Source organism: Hippoglossus stenolepis, chromosome 8 (assembly GCF_022539355.2).
Source record: "Hippoglossus stenolepis isolate QCI-W04-F060 chromosome 8, HSTE1.2, whole genome shotgun sequence".
NCBI classification, from domain to species: Eukaryota; Metazoa; Chordata; class Actinopteri; order Pleuronectiformes; family Pleuronectidae; genus Hippoglossus; species Hippoglossus stenolepis.
This window is the reverse complement of record NC_061490.1, coordinates 16,150,400-16,174,569: the sequence shown is the minus strand read 5'-3', so window position 1 is coordinate 16,174,569 and position 24,170 is coordinate 16,150,400. Positions and strand designations below refer to the sequence as shown.

Here is a 24,170-nt window from a genome sequence, read left to right as displayed (position 1 = left end):
CTGTTTAATTTATCTTCCTGTGAGTGAAACACTGATTCTTGAACAGAAAGTCGATCTCGTCCCTTTGGGGGAAGGAACAATGAAAAGTAAAAATGGGAACTTTTTTGGCAGCATTTATAAATAACAACTCTCAAACTGCAAGACAAAAATGAACAGACAAATAGGTGACGGCTCAAAAAAGAAAAAAGCTGATGGTACTCAACTATACATGGGTTTGTAATTTATTTTCTTCTTCCAGCGAGCCTCTCTCTTCTGTGGGTTGACTGATGTTGGTAAAATTGTGTTCCACGATCATTCCGCTGACTTAAGTGTAACCAGTTGTCAAATACCCTGTAGAGTTCTAACTGTGTTGATGTTTGTGAGGGGGCCTCAGAGAACAGATTGCATTAGTCAACAGTGATGACGATTTTGTGAAAACCCCCTTAAATTATCTGGTAGGCTGTTGCAACGTGTTGTTGTGGCTTTGGCTGCAACACTGTTTACCTCTGAAACTCCAAAAGTGTTTTGTAGACTGAAACACTTCACCCACCCCTCTATCAGCATAGAGGTGAGTAGATAATGAGTGAAAGACAGGACTTATCCTAAACTTAAACTCAGTTGTAACAGCGGCAAGAAGGTCAGAATGAGGTAGACAAGAGAATAAAAAATATAAAATCAATAAAATAAAAATTCAACTTATATATATATATCTGCCAACGGCTGGAGAACGCTGGACTGAGAGACAGCACAGAGGTGTTAATCATGGCTGCACAGGAACAGGCCCTACAAACAAGAGCCATATAGGCTGCAGGGTTTACCACATAAGACAAGACCCAAGGTGCCGACTGTGCAAAGACGCCCCTGAGACAGTTCAGCATATAATATCAGAGTGTAGGATGCAATATATGAAATATATAAATATATGAAAAGGCACAACCAAGTAGCTGGAAAAGTGTACAGGAATATCTGCACCCAGTATGGATTAGAAGTGCCCAAATCCCGACGGGACACACCACCGAAGCTGGATGAGAACACCAGGGCTAAGGTCCTGTGGGACTTCAGATTCCAGAATGACAGACAACCACTTGCTAACCAACCGGACGTAGTGGTGATTGACAAACAGCAGAAGAAAGCAGTAATTGTAGATGTGGCAATACCGGATGACAGCAACATCAGAAAGAAGGAACACAAAAAGATTGAGAAGTACCAAGGGTTGAATGAACAGCTGGAAGAAATGTTCAAACATCAAGACCAATGTGATCCCTGTGGTAAAAGGAGCACTGGGGGCTGTGACCCCCCCCCCCCAAACTGGGAGAGTGGCTCCAACAGATTCCAGGATCCACATCTGAAGCCTCAGTCCAGAAGAGTTAAAAAAAAAAAATCTTAATCCTCATAAAGTTAATAATAAGGTGGGGATAATACAGATGTTTTAGTTTATTTTTAATGGACAATGCAGTTTAGTGACAACAATACGAATATGAAACTTCACTTTATTTTATTGAGGGTCCAAAATTAACCAGGTTCTGTTTGTGGCTCGCGACGTGGGACATTTTACTTTTGCGCAATCTGCATTGAATAGGCCAGGTGCAAAACACACACACACACACACACACGCGCACACACACACACACACACACACACACACACACACACACACACACACACACACACGGGGCCAGATGACGTTGCCATTTGTTCGCGGAAGTGGCTTCTGTCGTGGAGGGAGGAGGAGGAGGAGGAAGGAAGGAAGGGGAGAGCACAGAAGAAGTTTCAGAGTCAACCCGTATGAAAGTTAATCTGAAGTGTTTGTGCGGAATAAGAAGCTTCGAGCCTGTGATCTGCTGCTGGATGAAACTCAGCTGAAGTGTGTCTGCCGAGGAGGAGGAGGAGGGACACATCGAGGCGAAGGGAGGAAGAGAGCTGGTAAGTTGCGCGTTAAAGTTGACCACACTTTGTCGGGGCATGGTTTAGTACGTGGTGTGCGTCTGTTAACCGCAGTTATTGTGCTTAATAAATAAATAAATACTAGTTTAGAGGAAACAGTTTGACTTTTCTTGTCGTGGTGCCTTCATGGAACCATTGTTCCTCTGGCCGTGTGCGGTTTGAGTTACAGGCTTGTCGGGACAGTGGAGTGAAAAGCCTGGGTAAAAAATGTTGCTCATGATCACACCGGCCTGTGAACACATCTCACTCATGTTGTGTGTCCGTCCCTGTGCTCGCACACACTGAGCCCCCAGCTGCCTGTTGAACCACACTGCAGGGTCACAGTGTGTTAATGTGCTGAAAGTTAGTTATAAGATATGATGAAGAGTCACCTGAGTGGCCCCGAGCTAGTGTCTCCCTCTGTGAATTAACAGAGAGTAAAATGTCTTTGGGTTTGTCTGTAGGACACAGTGATGTCCTCCAATCAGGACTCAGAGCTGAAATGATGAGTCTATTGATCAAGGATCGGCAGTTATAATTCATAATCCCTTAGCTATCCATTTGCACTTCAGGGCGAAGTGCAAATGGCAAATAACAATGATTTTAAAAAACCCGCAAATTACAAAACACAACAGTAACATTAAGTTCTAAGAGAGAAGGTAGGTACCTGCTATTCACAGGATTGTAACACTGTCCTAGTATTTTCTTATTTGCTCCTGTGTTTTCTTATTTTTTGTTGTGTTTTTGTAATTGCCTTTTCTTTCCCGCCCCTTTTGTGTTGTGAGTTGTTACGTTTTCTTATTTGTTGTCGTATTTTCTCGTTTGCCGTTAAAATTTGTGATTTGTTGTTACACTTTCTTATTTTTTGTTGTGGTTTTTATTTTTGCAATTGTGTTTTATTATTATTTTCCAATTATGCGTCGTAAGTCGCTGTTTTCTTTTCTGATTTGCTGTTGTCTTTGGTGATTTGCCGTTGTGATTTGCACTTCAGGGCCACGTACTTAACTTGCTTCTTCCACCATTGTGACGATTTTTCTACTTTAGCGGAATATGTGTGCATTTTGGTCATACAAAGAAAGCATTTCAATTTGTTACCGATTAGAAACATTGTGTAGATACAATTGAGAAAATGTTTGGCAAGGAAATTATAATAAATTTTAGCCCTAACTCAATTCCATAAAGAAAATGGATCCTGGTAGTGTCAGGGTCAAGCTGAGTCTCTGCAGGTTAAAGTAAATTATCTCTGAGATAAGCTGCAGAGTACATCGTTGCACACACACACACACTTACGCACACAAGGAAACCATAAATCTGTTCACAATCCCACCGTAAACCTTCAGTCCAACTGTTTTCTCCGTATCCATGGAGACCGACCAGCTAAACACACCTTGGATGTGTTGAAACGGGGTCACTGTGACAAGAGTTAAAGTTCACCGTGAGCGAAGGACAAGCAGACTATTATGGAAACAGACTCAAGGGCATGTGGGATGATTGAGGTGACTGAAAGCAGTGGGCTCAGTTCCTCTTATCAGGGTCAGCCACACCGTCCAGAGCGGCAGCCCCTGACGTGACTGGTGGAAGTCATCTCCCCTAATGAAAATGGAGGTTGGGAAGACGAGCTCCGATCAACAACCGATCCGAAAAAATGGTCGATTCGGACACATCAGGAGCCAGAGGAACCGGACACGGGGGCACCTACACACACATGCACGAGGACGAAAAACAACACAACCTGAGGGACAGCTTGTGACACAACCTGCCAGTCAAAAGAGCAGCATCTCTGTCACTCTATCACTGCACTGGCACGACCCAAAATCCACTTGATTAAAATTGGATCTGTCCAGTTCTGCTCAAACCATATCAGTCCCAGATGAAAGCGTTAGTCCTCCTGAGTGACAGCGGAGTGTGACACTTGATTGTTACAGCCTCACTTTGACAGGTGTGTACTCGCCCACAGACGAACACGCAGCCACACTAGAAATAAGCTTTTCAAATTTTTTTTTTGTAACTGGGGAATGCTAGTGCCAATATTAGCCTTGAATTAGTCTTGTGATGCTTGAAACTTTAGTATTGATAGAACCCAGTGGCGTCTGAGCTGCTGTAAACACGTTGAGGCTGCTGCTCAGGACACAATGCAGTTTTGTGTGGGTGTCTGTGCACGTAAGAATATGTTGGTCTGTGTCTTTTTTGTCTGGTGTGTTTGATACTATGTCTGTCTGCCTGCGTGTCTGCCTTTTGTGGGTCTTTGTTTTTCTGTGTGTTTGCGTCTGGTGTTCGCGTGTTTTCTTGAAACTAACGTAGGAGTTTGTTTTTGAGGTCATAGCGTGTGGTTGTCCGTCTGTACCTCGACACAATGGGAACGAGTCTCAGATCTGTTTCCCCCTGTGCTGCTCGGGTCAAGTGCAACAGTGTTTAAAAATCCTGTGTGAAATCAACAATGAAAAGTGAGTGTAGCTTGGGTGTAGTTAACAAAAAACAAAAGTTAAAAACTGTTATAACTGTCAATGCTCTAGTTGGGTTGTGTATTAGCTGGCCCTGCTTGTTACGTTAGCTTTGACATGATACTCTGACGTGTGAATCTGCTGTGTCATGTACTTCAAGCAGCAATCATGGTCTTTATCATGGTTGATCTCTTTTCATGCCGAAAGCTTTGATTACATAATACAGAAGCTACCTCTTTTGCAAAGCAGGGCTCCTTACACCCTTCCTGAAGCTGGGGCCCATGTGTTGGTGTGAGATTGAACTTTTGCGTCTGCCAAACAAGGTCACTTGAAGTTTAAAATCAAGTCTGGAGCCGGCCAAATTCCCATTCTTTGAGCTGTTATCGCAGTGTTATGCTTTTGATTGTCCCATACTGATTGCAGAGAATCGAAAATAACCAATAAGAGGTCGTATATCAATGAAAACCTAATGTAAATGCCAACCCACACACAAGCAGCCAAACAGGAAAAGTTGGGACTTAAATCAAGAAGTATGGGATCTGAGAGTAAATGTGTTCAAGGCCTGACAGAGCGCACCAACTTTTCACCCTTAACAGCTTTGGTAGTCGAGTGTGGAAGTCAGAACACGTGTTACTCAAAAAGTTGAAGCAACACTGCATATGACAAATAAACCGAGGGGGAAGTTGTATGTGGAGAGAGGCAGTGGGTGGCAGCAGGAAGGGAATGATGGAAGGAGATAGAGATGTGGGAGTGTGGTTAGAGGGGCTGCTTGGGGGGGTTGGCACAACCCAAAATAGCCGGCTCACATGTTTGCTGTGTGCGTGGTGAGCTATGAAACCAGCAGAAAGGCCTCCTGCTGAATGCCTGGCTAATCTAATGTTCACTCCCAGCCCTAATCTTTGAAAATTTGATTGCCATCTTGTGTGTTTGCCTGTCTCCTCATATCAGAGATGATTAGCTCTTTTTGACTTTTTCTCTCCGTCCCTCTGTTTTCTCTGCACTCATCATCTTCATCATCATCTTCCTCGTCTCTAATGTGAACTGTCTCGCAGGGGTTCAGTCAGGAAAAGGTCAGTCAGTTAACTCATCTACGCTAATTTTTTGTTCTAGTGAATGCAAAGGGGGTCAAATCAGATTACAAACACCAACACACACACTCACACTCACACACACACACACACACACACACACACACACACACGTACATACAGAATAAGAGCAGACAGCCCATGTGGCCCTGCAGCGTGTGCATTAGATCCAGAGCTTTATCTCAGCCTGCCTCTTACTGTTCCATCTTATAAATACTGACTCGCTGGAGCTTCCACAGAGAGTTAATACATCTGCTGCATACACACAAACAAGATGCACGCTTGCTAACTCGCACTGGGCAAGCTGAGACACAAGCATCCTACACACGCGGCCCTTTCAGTTGATTCCTTTCATTCCACTGAGTGTGTTTCAACATGCTCAAAGGATTATTGGATTCTCTTATCACACTTGTTCTTTCTCTCTCCCACTTTCTGTCACTTTCTCCCGCTCAGTTTGACTCTATCTCTGTTTAATGTCCATGTTGTGTGACTGCGTGCTTGATCAACTGTGCCATTTATATCAAGGAGGTCCCGTGACCCTCTCCACGGCTGATCCTGGGAGCAAAGCATGCTGGGAGTCCAGTAGCTGCAAGGGCGGCATAGGAGCAAGCTGTGATTTGCTCCTTGAGTATTGTTGTGTGTCTTCCTGTTTTTGTTTTATTGGTGCTGATGTGCACTTTGGTGTTTTTAGGGTTACGGACTCACAGGCAGCCTGTGTTGGCCAATGGAATATATGGTAAAACATTCAAATGATACAACCAGCTCATCCAAAAATACACCGTGACACAGTGGCAAAGGGGTTTATTCTTCTCATTACAATGAATCATCAATTGTTATAGTTATTTAGACATAGATATGAGGTTTAACAAGTTAATTACAGCAGATAAAACCTCCTTAAAATAATCATTCATGGGTGCATGACTGCAGAAAAAACGCTCTAAATTAGATATTGTGAAAACAACCCGCCAACTTTAATACGGGGGTGATAGCAGGTACGGCAAGACCTCTCACATGATGCAAATGATGTGCCGAAACCACAAAAAAGTAAAATGCTATTGAGTGCAAATTTGTACCCTATGTGTAAAGAATACTTTAAATGCAACCTAAAAGCTATGTTTGCATAATCTAATAATTTCTGTTTTCATTTTGACTATTCTTTGAACATCTAACCACATCTAGGTTCAAACATCATTTCAACGACAGTTCTTAGTAGGGATGTAATAATTCACAAAATTGGCCTATTACTTTTTTCATTTTAATAATTCTATTAATCTAAACTTTATTAACTTTATTATAATGTTTGAAACTTTTGACGAGTTTTTAAGCAGCATGCAAGACAACTTGAGAATTATTCAATAGATTTTTACAAAAAGTTTAATAAGGAACAACACAGTATGATGCATTATATTGTCTTACCCCTATGAGGGATTTGAGAAAACAAAATATTTTTACCGCATATTTGGTTTCCTGGGTAATTTAAAAGTTTTCCCCGGCAGCAGATAAATAATTCAATATTCAATAATCCTATGAAACTGGAAACTCAAGTCACAACATGTAATATCGTGTGAGTGACTGTGCAGTCCTGTGTATGTAAATTTATAATGAATTGAGTGAGTTATTTGTTTATTAGGTCCAACCAGCTAAAAGTAATACTCTCTAACTAAGCAGTTCTGCTTTAAATTCGGTCTCTGTGATGGTTATAATGGTCAGTGTATGTTTTGGAGACTGTCCTTTTTGAATTGTGACGTTCGCAAACGAAAGATTAATATCTTTCATGGAGGTAGAATTATTTGCAGGGTTGTCATTAGTTTTAGTAAGATGTACTTAATAAACTAGCAGCTGAGCGTGTATAATATATGTATAATATATGTAAAATTATTTCTTTCAAATAAATCTAGAAAATATATCTGTCAACTCTGAGCCACAGTGTGTCATGTGTTTCACTGGGTACAGGTTTCATGGTGCAGGCTGTGGGTGGAGGGGTCCGTCTTCACCAGTCACAACCAAACCAGTCACATCTCAGTGTGGTGCACAGCGGCACATTTTACCTTGAATGACATCTCAGCAGTTCTCTTGATTTTTCTCCCCCTCACATCCCTGAGTGCACTGCTAGACTACACAATGGCGGTGTGGTGGTCAGACACAGTACTGCAGGGAGTCTTATGTTCGGGGTGTCATTTGAGGACTCCTTGCTCTGCACTCTGCTGGGTTCCTGTGGCGCTCTGTGGGTGGTTTCCTCTGCTTTCCGCTGCACTGCCTTCTCATCAGATACGCTTCAATGTCTTGACCAATCGCTGGGATCTTCACTTTCTGTCTGTCTCTTCAGAATCACTCATTTGTTTTTGTGGTTGCCTGCTAATAACCTGCCTTTAGTGTTGCGTTAACATAGGGCTATTTATTGTAATGGGAATTTCAGTCTTTTTTATTCTTTTTATGCCTCTGCACTGGTCGGAGGAATTATGTTTTCGGGTTGTCCATCTGTCCGTCCGTCCTATTCCCCTGAACGCAATTTCTAAAGAATGCCTTGAGGGAATGTCTTCAAATTTGGTACAAACGTTCACTTGGACTCAAAGATGAACTGATTCGATTTTGGTGCCTGGAGGTCAAATGTCAAGGTCACAGTGACCTCATGTTACTGTGAATGTGACATGTTAGGACTGCCCTTAGGGAATTTCATTACATCTGACACAATTCACTTGGACTCACTGATAAATCAATTCGATTTCAGTGGTCAAAGTTCAAAGTTCAAAGGTCAAGGTCACGGTGCCTTCAAAAAAACATGTTTTTAGCCACTTTAATGTAGGTATGTATATCTCAAGAATGCTTGAGGGAATTTCTTCAACGTTTGATCAGTTGTCACTTGATCTCAAAGACAAGTGATTATGTTTCAGTTGTCAAAGGTTACAGTGACCTTTTATATGAATCTGGAAACTTAAATCATTAAAGATTATATAGAGTGACCTCATGTTACCCTCTGTGCAGCACCTAGGGGGAGGGTGAACACTGTCTGTCCCCTGTCTCCATCCTCCATTTCTCCCTCTCTCTCTTTCTCCCCCTTTCACCCTTTTTCTCAGGTTACCAAACATGAATAAGGGAGGAGCATTGAATAGCCAACATGGTCAACCCTTCCTCCCTACACATGCACACATACACATCTATCCATCTCATAACCCTCCCTCCCTCCCCCTCTTCCCCCCCTCATTTTCATCTCCCCTTGGAGTGAGTGCATTAATGTGCAGGAGCAAAGCATCTTGCTGTGCATGTATGTACACTGCTAAATGACTGAGGCTGAAGAGAGGAGGTGGGGGGAAGGGGAGGAAACAGGAAGGAGGTAGGATGGGAGAAAAAGAGGTGGGGAGGGCAGAGGCAGCAGCTGACAGTGTGTGTGTGAGAGAGAGAGAGAGAGAGCAGGGGGGAAGAGAGAAAGAGAAAATGGGAGGCAGAATCACCCACCCAGACTAGAAGGAGGGGAGGACAGACAGCGTGCTCGTCCCTCTAACAGACAGAGGTGGAAGGAAAGTGGGAATGAGAGACAGACGTGAGGGGGAGAAGAGGAGCACAATGAAGGAGTGCCATTGTCCATCCTGGCAGCACTGCCATTTCACCATCTGCTGAGAGAGAGCGAGAGAGAGAGAGAGAAAAAGAGAGAGAGAAAAAGACAGAGAGAGAGAGAGAGTGGAGGGAAGAGAAGAGAAGAGAAGAAGAGGAAGCCAAACGGAGGAGAGGATAGATGGAGAGGAGCTGCCGGCAGTGACTTTGTGAATTAATCGAGCGGAAGAGTGTATCAGAGGAGAAGCACGTTTTTCAGGGAGTGGACGGACGGAAAGCCAGGAAAGAAGAAAGACAGGACGAATGCGCGTCTGCTGCTGTTTAAACATTAATGGGGTTCTCATGTGAAGATTGAGCCCAGCTTTAGATGAATCAACATGGATTATCAGCTACATGCTCTTTAAACCAAAAAAAAAGGAACTATTTATGTTTTGCCATTCTTGAAAAAAAGAACTTTTAGATAAATTGATTAGACTTACTTTGTACAATTTGAGTTACTTTATCATTGTGTAAATATAGACTCTTTGTGACTTCTTCTCTGCAGGGTACTATACGATCTTTGTTAGCTGCTGCACAGAATATTCAGGTTGTTTTTATGCAACTTTTCTAAACACAAGTGTTGTCTTTTAAAAGTAAGTGGTTTATGTAGTTGTTGTTTCTACTGTAGTTAGAAAAGTGATAGTTGTTCTTTTTAAATATTGTCCGACACAGAGATCTACACTCTCTAATTGGAGTCAGTGCATGCAGCCGACATGGGATGTCAACATTGATTGGGTTTTATTGCTGGCGCGACGCTGGTCAAACTTTGATCATTTCCTGAAACCTATTGATCTTTCTAGGAGTCTGTAGTTTTTCCTCCGGTTGGATGAAAAAAAATGGTCTTTTAATGCAGCTATTAATTGCTGCCGTGTGACTCGATAAAGTAGTTATCTCTTTGTCTGAAGATTTCTGTCGTTGTCGGGACTATCCTCCGCAGGCATCTCTTTTAATGTCTGTTGCCATAGCAACGGGCAGCAGCTGCAGACAGAAAAACATGTAAAGTTCATTTTTTCTTGTCTTATCTTTAAAACTGGTGCTGTTCCATTCGTTAATTGTGTATTTTTAGGAGATAAGAAGCAGTAGACCTTAATAGTTGTAGAGTTTCCTTCTTAGACAGGATTTTTTCTTTCTTTACTAGACAGTCTTTGTCTATGCGGCGCTCGGCAGTCTCCGAGAATCAGGGTTGTTTCAGGTCACCTGTCTCCCCCTCCCCATTCTGTGTGCTGGTCTTGTGCGATTCAGCTCAGCGCTGCTTGTCCTGATCTCACCTTTATCTACCGCGACTACGGCAACGTGTTCATCAGTCAAGCTGATGTGCTAGAATCAGGAATGGCTGCATAGATTTGATTATCTTACTGGTTCCACTTGTGCATATCACTCTGTGCAGCTGCTTAGCCTCATGGCCACTAATCACTGATTATTAGGTGTTCTATGTCTGTGACAGTCTGTTCCTATTGCTGTCTGTGTGTAGGTGACTCAGGACGTCACCTCATGTAGAGGGTCAACTCCTCTGCAGTCACCTGACCTACACTGTGTGCTGTCTATTAAAACATCCTCAAGTAAGACAATGGTTATCGCTGCTTATAGAGCATTTCAGCATCTCTTTGTTTAAGACCACACTTGCCCTTTTCTCTATCTTTGTTTGATCTTTACACTTTTTTAAGTGCTAATTCTCTCTTTGGACTATTTTTTAGCGGTGTTTAACAGACTGTTATATTTGGTCTGCATGCTCTTTGATTGTCCAACTACAGGTGTCTTTTGTGACTTTTCCAGCCATACTTCTTTAAAGTTTTCTGGAGATCATCCCAGCCTGTCTGGCAGTGCATAATTATGACTGGATCCTCCATGGTGCTTTTGAGCCAAGACCAGATGGATGACTAGCTTGAATTGCTAGACAATCCCTCTGTGGTGCTAGACTAGTGTAGGCGACTGTTCCTTTTCCATGCATCCAGCGCCCACTGCAAGCTGGTGCACTTTACTTCAAACACAATCGTGTTATGAAATAGACTGTGGAAAAATTTCTGTTTTCACAAGGTGTCACTAAAACATTGGTGCCAAATTTACAGTCTTGTGCAAGGGGTATAGTCAGGGTGCGTGTGAGCCTTGTTAGACTTTGAGGGAGTAAAGGTCAACAGATTGTAAATATGACTAGTGCCTCAACAGCACTGAGGTGTCAGTTTGCTGCAGGACTGTAGGTGTAGACTTGCTGCAGGACTGTACGTGTAGACTTGCTGCAGGACTGTACGTGTAGACTTGCCTCCTGCAGAGGTCAAACTGCTGCAGACTGTTTTGTTTGTGGGACTTTGGGTTGTGAGAGACTGCTGATGTCAGCGGGACTGTTTGCCTTCTGGGTTGGACTATGCAGAATATGAGCTGATACGTGGTGTCTGTACTGTTTGTATTAGAACTGAGAGTTAACCTGCTGCTTGATAAGCCCTGCCTAAGATAAGGAGGGAAACAAGTCTAGAGTAAAACACTCTTAATTAAACCATATCGGGCCGTGTCAGCGCTCTTCTCTCAGGTAACTGACTATAATCTGGGCTTGTTGTTTAAACTAGGCAGAAATAAAGTAACAGGGTAAGAGCAGTCGTGCCTAGAGAGGTCAGAATATCAACACAGTGCAGATTTATTTGAGCATTTCCAGCTGGATGAGTTAGTTCACGTTCATCTCTGAGGATCCTCCAGCAACATTCAGGGAACCCTGGGTTGGGAGTTCAAACCAGACCAATCAGGTCTCATTACCATCACAACAAGCCCACCGGTAGTCATCATCAGCCAATGACCTACATTCTCTAGTGTTGCATGACCACGTGCTCCTGCAGTGTGTGTCACTGTACCAGACGCAGACAATATCTCAAACTACCACTTTCTAATGGTGCTCCGGAGAAAAAACTAAAAAAAACATCCTTAACTGAGGTAGCCAGGTTTTAGGGCGTCTCACTTGAACTGAGGCAGCCTCACTTGTTTTAGCCATATCAGAAACTACAGTCAGGAACGGCCCCAACACTGCTGGGCCAGTCTTAAATACTAACTATTTTCCTTCGTTTTCTACTCGTGTCTAAATAGGTGACCATGCCTTGCCTCTAGCCATCCGTAATATTACAGTGAGAGGCCGAACGTCAGGGGTCACCATTTATATATTAGACAGGGGGACTGTTAAAGGAGACAGCCTGGAGAACGGGCGAGCCCACGAGGGAGGGGGTAAGGGGGAGCGAGAGATCATCTGGAAGAGGAGAGAGGAAGTGGTGGTGCGGGAGAGGGCAGAGGCGTTAGAGAGACAGAGGTTGGCGGAGTACATTGTGTGGAGGAAGAGAGACGACTTCCAGGAGAAGAGAGGAGACAGAGACAAGGGAGGAAGGAGTGTGGAGAGAGTGAAGGAGACCGGGCCAGAAGTGATCTGGAAGAAGAGAGAGGAAGAGGAGGGAGACACGGGGAGGGATAGAGCGAGGGCCATTCAGAGAGGACATGAAACTGTTTGGAGGAAGAGAGAGAGGGAGTAAAAGAAAGGGAGCTCAATAAACGATTTTAAGGTATCATGCATTTGAAAAGTAGGTGTTAAGAAAGGCGTGCTGCTACTGAAGACCAGCCATACATCAGTAAGCCTTCTCTCTCGTCTTTAACAGTTCTGGGCTTCATTGAGCTCTGCAGGTGCTCGCTGTAGTATTGACCAATTGGAGCTCAGTAGTGTGTGTGTCTGTGTGTCTGTGCGTGTGTCTGTGCGTGTGTGTGTGCGTGTGTGTGTGTGTGTGTTGTCGTGTTGGTGCTCACAGCCCCCTTGCGATCCCCTCGTTGGCTGCTAATAGGATTTTTATGGGGCTGTGTCAAGCAGGTTATAGCCGCCAAGGGAAGCTGCTTCACACGTGCATGCATATGTGCACGCCAACACACATATACACACAGATAATCTAAGAGACACTGTGGGCAGGGAGGGTTTATTCTCCCTCACATGCATGTAAACACATAACGTGCAAATGCTCGCTCCCCCCTGTGCAGTAACACATGCCAGGGAGTGTTGAGAGAAATCACTTGTGCTGATTCTCCATGGTGCTGCCGACAGCTGGATAACTGGCGCTCACTGAGAGGCTGTCACGTTGGGACAAGATACTCCCAGATATTGTTTTACATTGTGGCAAAAACACCAAGACAAACACTAAGACCACAGAGCTAAGACCACATCATCGTCAGTCCCAGGGAACACAATGAACATTGAAGCAGATTTAAACTGAACTGATGACAACATGATCTGCGCTGGTGCACTAAAAACAAACTTTCTTCATCTGCAGTCGAGCGTTAACTGGGACACCGCACTTCTCCTCTCCACCTTTTCTCATTTTTCTCTCATTGTGGATAAAGCCCTTTTTGTAGCAGTTCGGTTTTGGCTGCATGGTAATGAGTGGAGGACAGACAACCAGACAGATGGATGCAGCTCTTACGCCGAGCAAGACAGACAGATGGCTGTGTGTCCTTTTAGGGAGAAACTTTGAATCCTGAGACAAAGAGACATTGAAGGAATCACTAGAGCCTGTGTGGACTGTCGCGGACATAAAAACTGACGCTGCAGATTCATCATGGAGCTTGTCCCAAAAACCAAGTACACACACTTTCGGAGTGAATCGCTGAGCTCAAATGATGAAACAAACTCCAATCCGTCATCGTTCCCTCCGTCCAGTCCTGCTACCCCACTCACTCCATCCCCTGGTTTACCTTCTTCTCTCTCCTCCTCATCTCTCACCCCCATCTTACCCCCCTCTTCTCCCCGGCCAGCTGAGAACAGCCCCACCACCCTCTGCTCCTTCTTCCCCAGGATGGGATCCCTGCGTCTCGGTGTCTCCACCACTCTTCTCCCAGGACTCAAGGCCTCGAGCAGGCTGCAGCAGCCCCACACGCCTGTTGAGTCCTCTTGGGATGACAGGAGAAGCTCTAGCTCCTCCTCTCCGCTTCTTCACCCTATTCCCCCTCTAATTGCTCCTTCTCCTCCTCCCCGACCTCCTCTGCAGGACATGAACCGGCTGGGAGGGGCGTCCAGGAGGGCACGGGTGGAAGGAGGGCAACTGGGAGGAGATGAGTGGACGCGCCATGGCTCCTTCGTCAACAAGCCCACCCGTGGCTGGCTGCACTCTGACAGTGTGGTCACTACCGCCGGTGTTTCTTACGCTGTACGGGTAAGTGACTGGCACACACTCACTGACCTCTGACTGAAATATTTAATTACACATCTCTCTTTCCAGTCTTTGCATATATATATATATATATATATATATATATATATATACTCCTTTCACATTTTTAGAAACTAATTGCACTATTTATTTCCTCTGTTTTGTTTCATCTGTAAAATGGGACTGTGATGTTGGAATGCTAACGTGTTGCTTGGCTCTTTTCTGGACAGTACATGGGTTGCGTGGAAGTGCTACAGTCAATGCGAGCACTGGACTTCAACACTAGAACTCAGGTCACCAGGTGAGATGACACACTGCTCATCACTGGCTCGCCATTTCTCTCATTTCAACTCTTTGGTTAAATGGGTCAAATCTCACACAGACACACAAACTCACCCCTCATATTTTTCTTTATCTACTTTGCTTGCTTTCTGTCCCACTTACACTCTTGCTGGCTTGTTTCTCTCTGCATTATTGTCTGACTGCATCATCGTGTGTGTGTGTGTGTGTGTGTGTGTGTGTGTGTGTGTGTGTGTGTGTGTGTGTGTGTGTGTGTGTGTGTGTGTGTGTGTGTGTGTGTGTGTGTGTGTGTGTGTGTGTGTGTGTGTGTGTGTGTGTGTGTGCAGCTCTCTCAGACCCTAAATTAGAATGTTCTGGAATCCTGGTGGTTTCCCTCTGGTTTCCGTAGCGATGTTTGTCTCCGTGGTGTAGACGAGTATTGCTGCCAGGGATGATAAATTCATTCACCCGCTGCCAGATATCGTTTAATTCACATAATTGTAAATCCGGAGAGGTGTGGGGGTTAATGACATGCCATTGCAACTTTCGCCTGTGTTTTAATGTTTCAGGGAGGCAATATCTGTGGTGTGTGAGGCGGTACCTGGAGCCAAAGGAGCCCAACGCAGGAGAAAGGTACACACCATGCACACTAGCACACATCCATACAGGGCATTATTTATTTATACAGCTTAAGTGGGCGGCCATGGGAAGGGTTTTCTGGATAAGAGCTAGATTTAGCTTGATTGTCCACTCTGTGGTCAGCTGGCTATTCAGACACGCTCTCACACACACACACACACACAGATCTTGATTTAGGCTGATTGTACACTTTTGCGGTTAATGGGCTACTCGCAGGTAATTACCAATCACTCTCTTGTCTCTCTTTTTCCTCCCTCTGTTCACAAGGGAGGCTGGAGAGGTAGAATTGTTTCTCCTGTGGAGCCAGTGTCAGGCCAAGGAAGCAATTCAGACTAGTAGACACAGCCGCCAGTCTTCTGTAAAGACTTGGTGTGTCTGCGCGCTGTGTTCCTGTAAAACGTACAAAAAAACTCCACCCAAACAGTCCATAAAACAGGTGGCTAAATCCAGTGGCCAGCTGCCATCGCAGGCTTTGACCAAGGAACGTCTGGCAGCACTGCCTAGCAGTCAAAAAGCAGTTATAGAATGCAAACTAGAATAGATTAAACCCGTCTCTACCCTCGGATTTGGCTGGACTGAGGTAGATGTGGCTGAGCATGTGCATCTTGTCTTGATGCTGCTGTTCTCACACTGCACTCCAAACATTCTGGAGCAGATGTGGATGTAAGCCATGAGAACAGGCGGGGGATCTGGCGGAGGATCGGGGATAAACAGGCTGGCACAATAGAGTTGGCGTGGTCTGCCTGATGCTCTTGGCACAGCCTGCTGTATGTGGACTCCTGTCTGCTCCCCATTGGTCACAGTCGGCCTTCAAGACAGGATCACTTTCACAATTGCAGCTGTTCTCCCACTCCCACACGCTCAGGCATTTCCACACATACACCCACAGTTTTCTCGTGTAAAGGCAGGCAGCAATAAAAATACCCTGTAGGCTTCTGTTTGTGCAGGTTGTTTGTTTATTACCCATTGACCACATCCCTCTCCCTCGCAGCCTTCCTCTCGCAGTATGACGTCCATCCTGGGAAAGAGTAACCTGCAGTTTGCTGGCATGACAATCAGCCTCACCATCTCGACCAGCAGCCTCAATCTGCAGGCCCCCGACTGCAAACAGGTTAGACTGAAAAGCAGCTTACTCTCCATGAACCTGCTGTGGTGTTTTTCTCAAAAATTCAGTAAGTTTTCGGTAGATTTGTCCCTGACAGCTTGAGACTTAACTATGAGTCAGAGATGCATCTGATTGTTAGAGCTCTGCTGTAGCCAGTGCACTAAAACCCTTTGAATTCTATTGAGGTAGATTAAACCTGAGCATCTCTCAGCTTTAGGGATTTCTTGTGTTTTTTAAGACTTATTTTTATAGATCAACTTTAACGACAATTTTAATAAAGATGGTATTTATTTTTATGATTGTTTTAAAGCTTATTTTATTGTCTTAACTATTATTGTTTATTACATCTCCTAACCTGAATTATCTGTCCAGAGTTAGTATTGTTATTTTATTGTATTTCAGAGAATATCCACATATGATAATGCTGTGCACGGCTGTATGCTCACTCATCTGCCAGAGAGCTAAGCTGGAGCAGGACGATTTACTAGATTTTCCAGTTTACACAGGGGATGTTAAGATTTTAGAGACAATGTTTTGGAAGTCTTTGTCCCCACTGCTTTCAGCCTGTTACTTAACAAACTGAAAATAAAATATACTTCAAATATTGATTTTAAAATCAAGAAATTATCTTTCTATATCAAAATCTAACAGTGTATTATATTTGTGATTCAAACAGACACCGTGTATTATGGCCTTTTGCAAAATCCAGGGGATGCCCAGATCATTGTAGAGCTTCTCCACTTTGCCTCATTTACTCTTATGCTGCAGAAATCCATCTCAACCAACGTCTTCGTTCCTGCATCAACACAAAGTAGAGAAAGATCCTCCTCCCAGACCTCTAATGAGTTAATATCTACTGAACGATGTATAGTTCTTTGCTGTATACAGTAGAGCAGTGCCTACATTTGAACAAGTAGCACACAGAAACCTGCCGTGCACATTTACCCATTCACAAATGCAGCCTCAGATACAGACCACACGTCATGCAGAGAGCATTAGCTGATGTTATTGATCGCACATGTTGGCAGACTGTTAAAAAAAGTGTTCCATCTATTGTCCATGCTTAGTTTGATCTCGGCTGCAGTTGATGGCGCTCAATGGGAGAAAAAAGCACTTTTCTCAGTAATTAATCCATATTTGTCTCCCCCATCCACACGCCTTCATCTCGCTCTCCACATATTCATGTCACCCATGTGCTCTCCCTCTCTCTCTCTCCTTCTCTCTCTCTTTCTCCACAGATAATTGCCAATCATCACATGCAGTCCATCTCCTTCGCCTCTGGAGGAGACCCAGTGAGTCACCCAAAGTCAGCTCAAACCTCACTCTGGACATTTTCTATCTACATTTCCTTCCTTCCTTCCTTCCTTCCTTCCTGTCCTCTGTCATTGTCTGTTCCTATGAATACCACTCACTCCATTGCTGCCTCTCCGGTTTGCAGTGCCTCTCTTCCAAGCCTGATCTCACTACGTCCTGTTATCTCTCTTTCAGCTTGGTGTCTGTTCTTAACTTCTTGTATGAGACTCAAAGGCTGCAGCTCTGCTTGATCTCTTTCTTCTACGTCTTCTTGTTCTCAACCTCTCTATTTGAAATCTGCTCTCACTTTTTCCTCTGATCGATTTTTCCCCCCTTCCCCTCTTCCCCTAACCATCTTCCCCTGTCTCCCTCAGGATACGGCTGAGTACGTAGCATATGTGGCCAAAGACCCAGTCAACCAGAGAGGTGAGCAGAAATGGCAAAATGACACGTTCCCTCGGGCAGCATCTGCCAATATCAATCTAACAATTCAGGAAATCTCTGTCTGCCTGTCTGTACTTGGCTTGTATATTGAGAACCGCTCATCCTATCAGCTTCACAGTTGACATATGCATTGTTTAGGACCCAAGGAGGTACAGTGTTGAATTTGCTGCCATTTGGACACGCAATATGTTCCATATTAATAAATGTCAGGCAACGACTGATTCTCCAGTTCGGGTTGAGCTTCACCAAACTTTGAATAAATGGGTGAACAACTTTTTGTGCAGCAGTGGTGGCACAGCTTCAGGTTTCTATGGACTGAGTCCTGCACCTGGTCTTTAAATGCCGTGGCTCAATTACTGCAGGTCACAACCACAGGCCAAGCAAACAGCCCATTCCAAACAGGCATGCTTACAATGGGCACTGCACAAGTTTATATATATTTTAAGTTTTAGGGCAACTGTTTTGACCATAATCCTCTGATGCGCGAGTTGCAAATCCCTGCATTCACTCTCACTGCATGGAGAAACAGGATTTGAGTTTGCACCACCAGCAAGTACTGTAAATATAAACAATCAAAATTTTAATGAATCCTGTTAAATAAATCAAATGGCTCTATTCATTATTTAGTTTTGAGTTTGACACGCTGCCAACTGAAGACAATACGGACCCAGAATGGAAAATCAGCATGAAAAGAAACACTGTTTTGGGCTTCATTTATTTTTATGTGCTAAATATATGAACATGTGGCTTGATTTTTCAAGATATATTGGTGAATAGAACAACACTCACAGAGCTGAGAATACAGTAGTTCATGTATCACTAAGGTTCCTGCAATATTCAGCACCAATTTATATATTATTAATGTTATTCATGTAAATCTGGAAATTTGAGGGGAAACTACACTGAATGAAATGCACTCTCCCTTTAGAAGAAGTCAGCCTATACAATTTTACATTTGTTCCTTGTATATTCCTGCAGCTGCCTTGATTTCCTCAGCCGTTTGTGTGTCCTCTCTTTCAGCATGTCACATCCTGGAGTGCTCAGAGGGTTTAGCCCAGGAAGTCATCAGCACCATCGGGCAGGCCTTCGAACTGCGTTTCAAACAGTACCTAAAGAACCCACCCAAACTGGTCACACCTCACGACAGGTAAACGTCGATATGCTTTCTCACGTGATCCGAAAAGTGTGTGATTGTGTTTTTTTTTTTTTTGTCACATGTTTCTTAATCTGGCTTTGTATCACCCCTTTCTCTCCCAGAATGGCTCCATTCGACGGCTCTGCGTGGGAGGAAGAAGATGATGACGCCGCTCCGCCTGCTGATGTCCCTTACTATAATAATTTCCCTGGAAAACAGCCTCCCCCTGGTGGACTGGTTGACATGAGGACCCGCCCAGGGGCAACGCTGGTGAGACGAAAACACACTCTACACACGCTTCAGTACATCCAAACACTGACACCACTGCAGCTAAGCGATGACACACAGTATATAGAAAGGAATGCTCAGTTTTGAGCCGAGAAAAATAAATCACAACTGTGCACGACCGTGTTCTGTTTGATATAAACACATTATTATTGACCTCTAAAACCCTCTCAGCAATTTGAGTATGTCCACATTGTGCAGTGACTCATTTGTTTGTGTGCCTCTGTGTCTGCAGCCTTATGGACAGCCAGGACAGAACGACATTCACAAGCAGCCTCTGCCGCCTCTACCAGGTGAGATCTGTCTCTGCCTGTCTGAGTCTCTCTCTCTTGTCTCTGTGATTCACTGTGAAGCTGAAAGGAAATGACTCAGGGTATATTTCCGGCAGACTGAAGAGAGACTATGACACACCTATTTCCCCCCACCTCTTTTTAAGATAAAGAGTTATTCTCCTCAGGGTAGAATGCTGCTTAATCATAATGAGCTTTATTGGAATTTGTCTGTAGGTGTGCTTGAGGTCAGTGCCTCAATTAAATACCATGGGCATTTTTTGGCTCTTTTATGTTTAAACCCATTACTCTAAGCGGAGAAATCACTCACTTTTTCTCCGCTCTTTTGTCTTTGTTGTTATCGTCTCGTCTTGTCTTTAATGTGAACAGCTGAATGGACACAAGGGAAATGCCAAGGTTACTCATGTCTTTCTCTTTTTTTTAAGTGGGTGCCAAAGAAGGAGGGAGGGAGATGTTCGATGACCCCTCATACGTCAATGTGGATAAACCCCGCCCCCCAGTTGCAGCAAATGGAAACGCTCACAGAGATGCTTTTGACATGAGTAAGTGTCTAACTCTGTGTTTTTATATTACTCACTGTGATGTATCAACATGAATCCAGGTGACTAACTTACTTTCTGGTACTGCAACACATATTTCTTGTAACTGACGAGATGTGTGTTTTGTAACCTAAATTAATCAAAATTGCTGGTAGCTGAAATATGTCATAATTTCACCATTTAGCAAGCTTAAGGGTCAATCATTGACAAAGTAGCTGAGCAGAGCCGTGTGTAATTTACATTCCATATGACGAGTGGAGCTGCACACTGAAGGCGGCCTTCAGGAGAGATAAGAGAATTAGAGTGCCTTTGTCCATTACAGGGGGCATTTTATGTAACATGATTGGCTGAATGGTGAAAGCTTTTCATGTTAAACGCACAGTCTGCTATAGGTGTATAGCACACATCTGTCAGAGGCCACGCAGTTCAATAATTTGTATGCCTCCGCTCCAGCATACAGCCATGTCCATTTGTCCCTATGCATGCCCCTATTTATAGCACAATTTAAAGCACATGTCTAATGGGATAAAGTGATGACCCTTTAACATCCCATAGGTCAAAGTTTAACTTCAGTTTGACATCATAATGTTCTGCAAAAACGCTTTTCTGGACATTATTAATGGCAAGGACTTAGGAACAAAAGGTGATGGGGACTTTGTTTCCTTCAACTTTACTGGTTGGATTCTAAATTCATCTTAAATTCTACTTGTTGTAAATAGAAACTGACAATAGTAAAGTACAAAAGAAAAACATATTTGATTGATACATAAAAAAAAACACAACATTTTACATTTATCTGTGTCTGTTTCTAAAGAGCCATTTGATGATGCCCTGGGGGTTTCCGGGCACGGTGGACCGAGCTCAGTGACAACAGCGCCCCCTCTGGTGCAGCAGTTGCAGTGTGAGGCCTGGTTCCACGGAAGCTTAAGTCGCAGGGAAGCGGAGAGGCTGCTGACCCGAGATGGCGACTTTCTCGTGCGGGAGTCCGGGACCACGCCCGGACAGTACGTCCTCACAGGGCAGCAGGGGGGTCAGCCCAAACACCTGCTACTAGTCGACCCAGAAGGAGTGGTGAGTCAGGGTGGGGGGAGGAGAAGAGAGAACAAGCAAGGGACAATTTAAAGTAGAGTTTTCCTAACACATGGTTGTATAAGTGTGTATGCAGTTAACCAAAATTTGTTTTGTCTTTCAGGTTCGTACTAAAGATCATCGGTTTGAAAGTGTGAGTCACTTGATCAGCTACCACATGGACAACAGACTCCCCATCGTATCAGCTGGTAGCGAAGTGTGTCTGCAACAGCCAGTCGAGCGCAGGGCCTGATGCTGCAACGACCAATGAAATGCACCACCAAATATACACGCACTCCTTCTGCAATTCAGCATACAATGAAAACATCCACATGTTAATAACACATGCAGCGACACTGCATTTAACACACTCAAACATACACAAGAACACACACCGCAAAGAAAACCAAAAAAGTTTTAAAAAAAATCACCTTTATGCTCTGCAAAGTCACTTACTTGCTGCTGTTGCCACATGTTCCTATCCTCTCTGAAAGCCAAACTGTGATCTGCAGTCCCTCCTCGACCCCACCGACCGTCAGATGCATCGCTCCACAACGGAGAAGCACTGCTGCAATTTCTCATCAGCCTACTGTGAACCAGGGAGAAGCCCTATGCTTATTTCAGAAAGGGGCCGAAAACAAATGCAAATTTTTTTTTTCTTTTCGTTCAATTATGAAAAACAAAACACTTTACTAATACGTGAAATTGTGTACAAAGAAATGATGGAACTGAAGAGTGAAGAGACAATGTGACGTGGACTAAGCTTGTGTTCTTTTCATCTGGAGGAAATGATCTCCCTCCTCAGACTGTCGCTGGAGCGTGTTTGGCAAAACCCAAACTGGATGGCAACAGTTCTTTGTCATTGACACTGAACCAGGCTTGAACAGAAACACTCCCTTCAGGTGTCACGTGAGCTTTTTGGCTGCAAACCTGACTTTGACGTAACTCTGCCTGATGAATATGCATAAACCAGTCGGCTTCCGATTCAATCAGGAGGGCCACCCTACACACAACCACTCTCCCGTTAGAGACTTTTGAACTTTGAGGTGGAGCTGATGAGGAAGGCCTGTATGCAAAACTGGGACTGCTATGCCAATGACCATCATATATCTGTTTATTTCGTGTGTTTTGTTCTATCTTGGGGCGCATTACTAATCGGACATGGGGGTTTAAGAGGATCGTAACAGCTGTACTGCCCTAATCCCTCTGTAAACACAGATACACCTTTACGCAACACGGTCTGCACCACCTCACGCCAAAGAACATGAACTTGGTCGCTAACAGCAGAAGAGAAAGCCATTAGAATTATCAACTGTTATCTGTCTTGTGTAATAATTACAGCTTTGGGAGCTAATTAAATGGACGGAATTGCACATAAAATGGGCCTGTGTTGGACGGAAGAAGAATCAAGGTGCTCGTGCCTGAATACATCGTCAGAAGGGCTTTGCTATCACCTACATACACAATAACAACTGCGTGTAGAGAAGCATGGACCAGATCATTCTGAGCCACTGCTTCTCGTTGACATCTAAGTATGTGTTTGCATTGACAATCTATGGGTTATATCTTCACAGAGTAAACTGAAAGCAATGGAGTGTTAAAGGTGAACCCTTTAAGCGGCGGCCAATAAGAAATGTTGAGCAGTCTAAGCAAAGAATTTCCCTCTGCAAAAAAATGATGCAAAGTATGTGATAGTAAGTGGTTAGGTAAAAATGTTTGTGTATTGTGATGTTGCTTTACTTTTTAAATCACTTGAGGGAATCATTTTGTAAAAGCTTGTATCAAATGAAGTGGTTCTGGGGTAATAGAAGATAAGGACATGCATGTTTTCGGAGCGTTGCTAACGATGAAATGTTGAGCTGAACGCTGCTCCTAGTTGTGCTGTTTTAAAAAAAAAAAAAAAAAAATGGAGGATCCAAAAGGGAGACGTTCTCCTCTCCTCTTCCTCCTCCCTCAACTCATGACGTTGTTTTTTTATATCTTTTTATATCGTGCCTTGTTTCTTCGATGCAGTCACGTCACTTCAATGCAGTCACCTTATGTACTTAATTCAAATGTAGTCGCCTACAGGAGAATCTCACACAAGCCTCTCAGTTAAAACAAAGACGCAAAAATGACACTCCAGTAAACACACACGATCCGATCCAGTGATAGCAATCTCCTCCTGATGCATTCAGCATATATGTATAGTCACAGATACTTGATGTCACCATAGTGGGGATACTTCCTGACCACCTGTAAATAACATCAGCTTTTAATTGGTCAGCTTGGTAATTGTTTCCATTGTTGTATATTTGAAGACCTATTTGATAAGTACCACCAGACACCACAGCACCGCGGCAGCTCTCTAAGCCAATTGAACGCGTCAAAGAGATTGTTTCCAAACTCCTGCAATACGAGAAGGGATCTTTTCAACTTCAGTTCTCAAACCCAGAAGTGGTCTCACGTTTAATCTTACCATGCACACGCATACCAGAGTGACGGCTGAGTCAGTCAGACACACACTTCTACCTGTTGTGGTGTTTGTAGGTCAGGGAGAAGAAAACCAGAGCTTTAAGGTCTGCATTTGTGTGTGTGCGTGCGTGTGTGACCGACCCACCTGACCCTCTGCATTATTAGACACCAGGTCCTGTGTTAACATTGTTCATCACAGTTGCCTTTGTTGCATGAAAATCGTGTCAAATGTTGTTGGTGATAGTGTTGTTGATGTTGTTGTACTTTGTTTTGAAAGCCAAAGGTTACTTTCAGATTGCGTGCACAGATATTGATTTTGACTTTATATATATTTCTGTTTTAATACTTTTTGTTTTTGTTTTTAGGGAAACATGTCTGTTTACACCTGTATCTGAAAATATAGATTGCATATATAAATACATATATCATTCATCTCTCTTTGCGAGTTTGGCTTTTGGTAT

The 24,170-nt window shown here is 43.8% G+C and overlaps 1 protein-coding gene across 4 annotated transcripts; it reads left to right on the top strand.

Annotated features, from left to right (window-relative positions):
• The first annotated feature begins 1,679 nt into the window (after positions 1-1,679).
• On the top strand, positions 1,680-24,147 carry shc1 (SHC (Src homology 2 domain containing) transforming protein 1). Of its 4 annotated transcripts, XM_035163347.2 has the most exons (14): positions 1,680-1,902; positions 5,396-5,413; positions 14,017-14,181; positions 14,409-14,479; positions 15,027-15,090; positions 16,088-16,207; positions 17,440-17,493; positions 17,869-17,920; positions 18,959-19,085; positions 19,196-19,343; positions 19,594-19,651; positions 20,074-20,190; positions 21,002-21,258; positions 21,380-24,147. In XM_035163347.2, the coding sequence occupies exons 3-14, from the start codon at positions 14,020-14,022 to the stop codon at positions 21,506-21,508; spliced, it is 1,359 nt and encodes a 452-aa protein (XP_035019238.1). In that variant the 5' UTR covers positions 1,680-1,902; positions 5,396-5,413; positions 14,017-14,019; the 3' UTR covers positions 21,509-24,147. The 4 variants fall into 4 exon arrangements, with proteins under 4 accessions (XP_035019238.1, XP_035019239.1, XP_035019236.1 ...); XM_035163345.2 differs by lacking the exon at positions 5,396-5,413 and having other exon boundaries at positions 1,681-1,902; XM_035163348.2 differs by lacking the exons at positions 5,396-5,413; positions 17,440-17,493.
• The last annotated feature ends 23 nt before the right edge of the window (positions 24,148-24,170 follow it).

Excerpts from the sequence above, each read along its gene's own strand:
- shc1 (XM_035163344.2), top strand. The coding sequence starts at position 13,588 with ATGGAGCTTGTCCCAAAAACCAAGTACACACACTTTCGGAGTGAATCG. Across the intron at positions 19,344-19,593 it reads CCCGCCCAGGGGCAACGCTG|CCTTATGGACAGCCAGGACA; the intron begins GTGAGACGAAAA and ends CTGTGTCTGCAG. Across the intron at positions 19,652-20,073 it reads GCCTCTGCCGCCTCTACCAG|TGGGTGCCAAAGAAGGAGGG; the intron begins GTGAGATCTGTC and ends CTTTTTTTTAAG.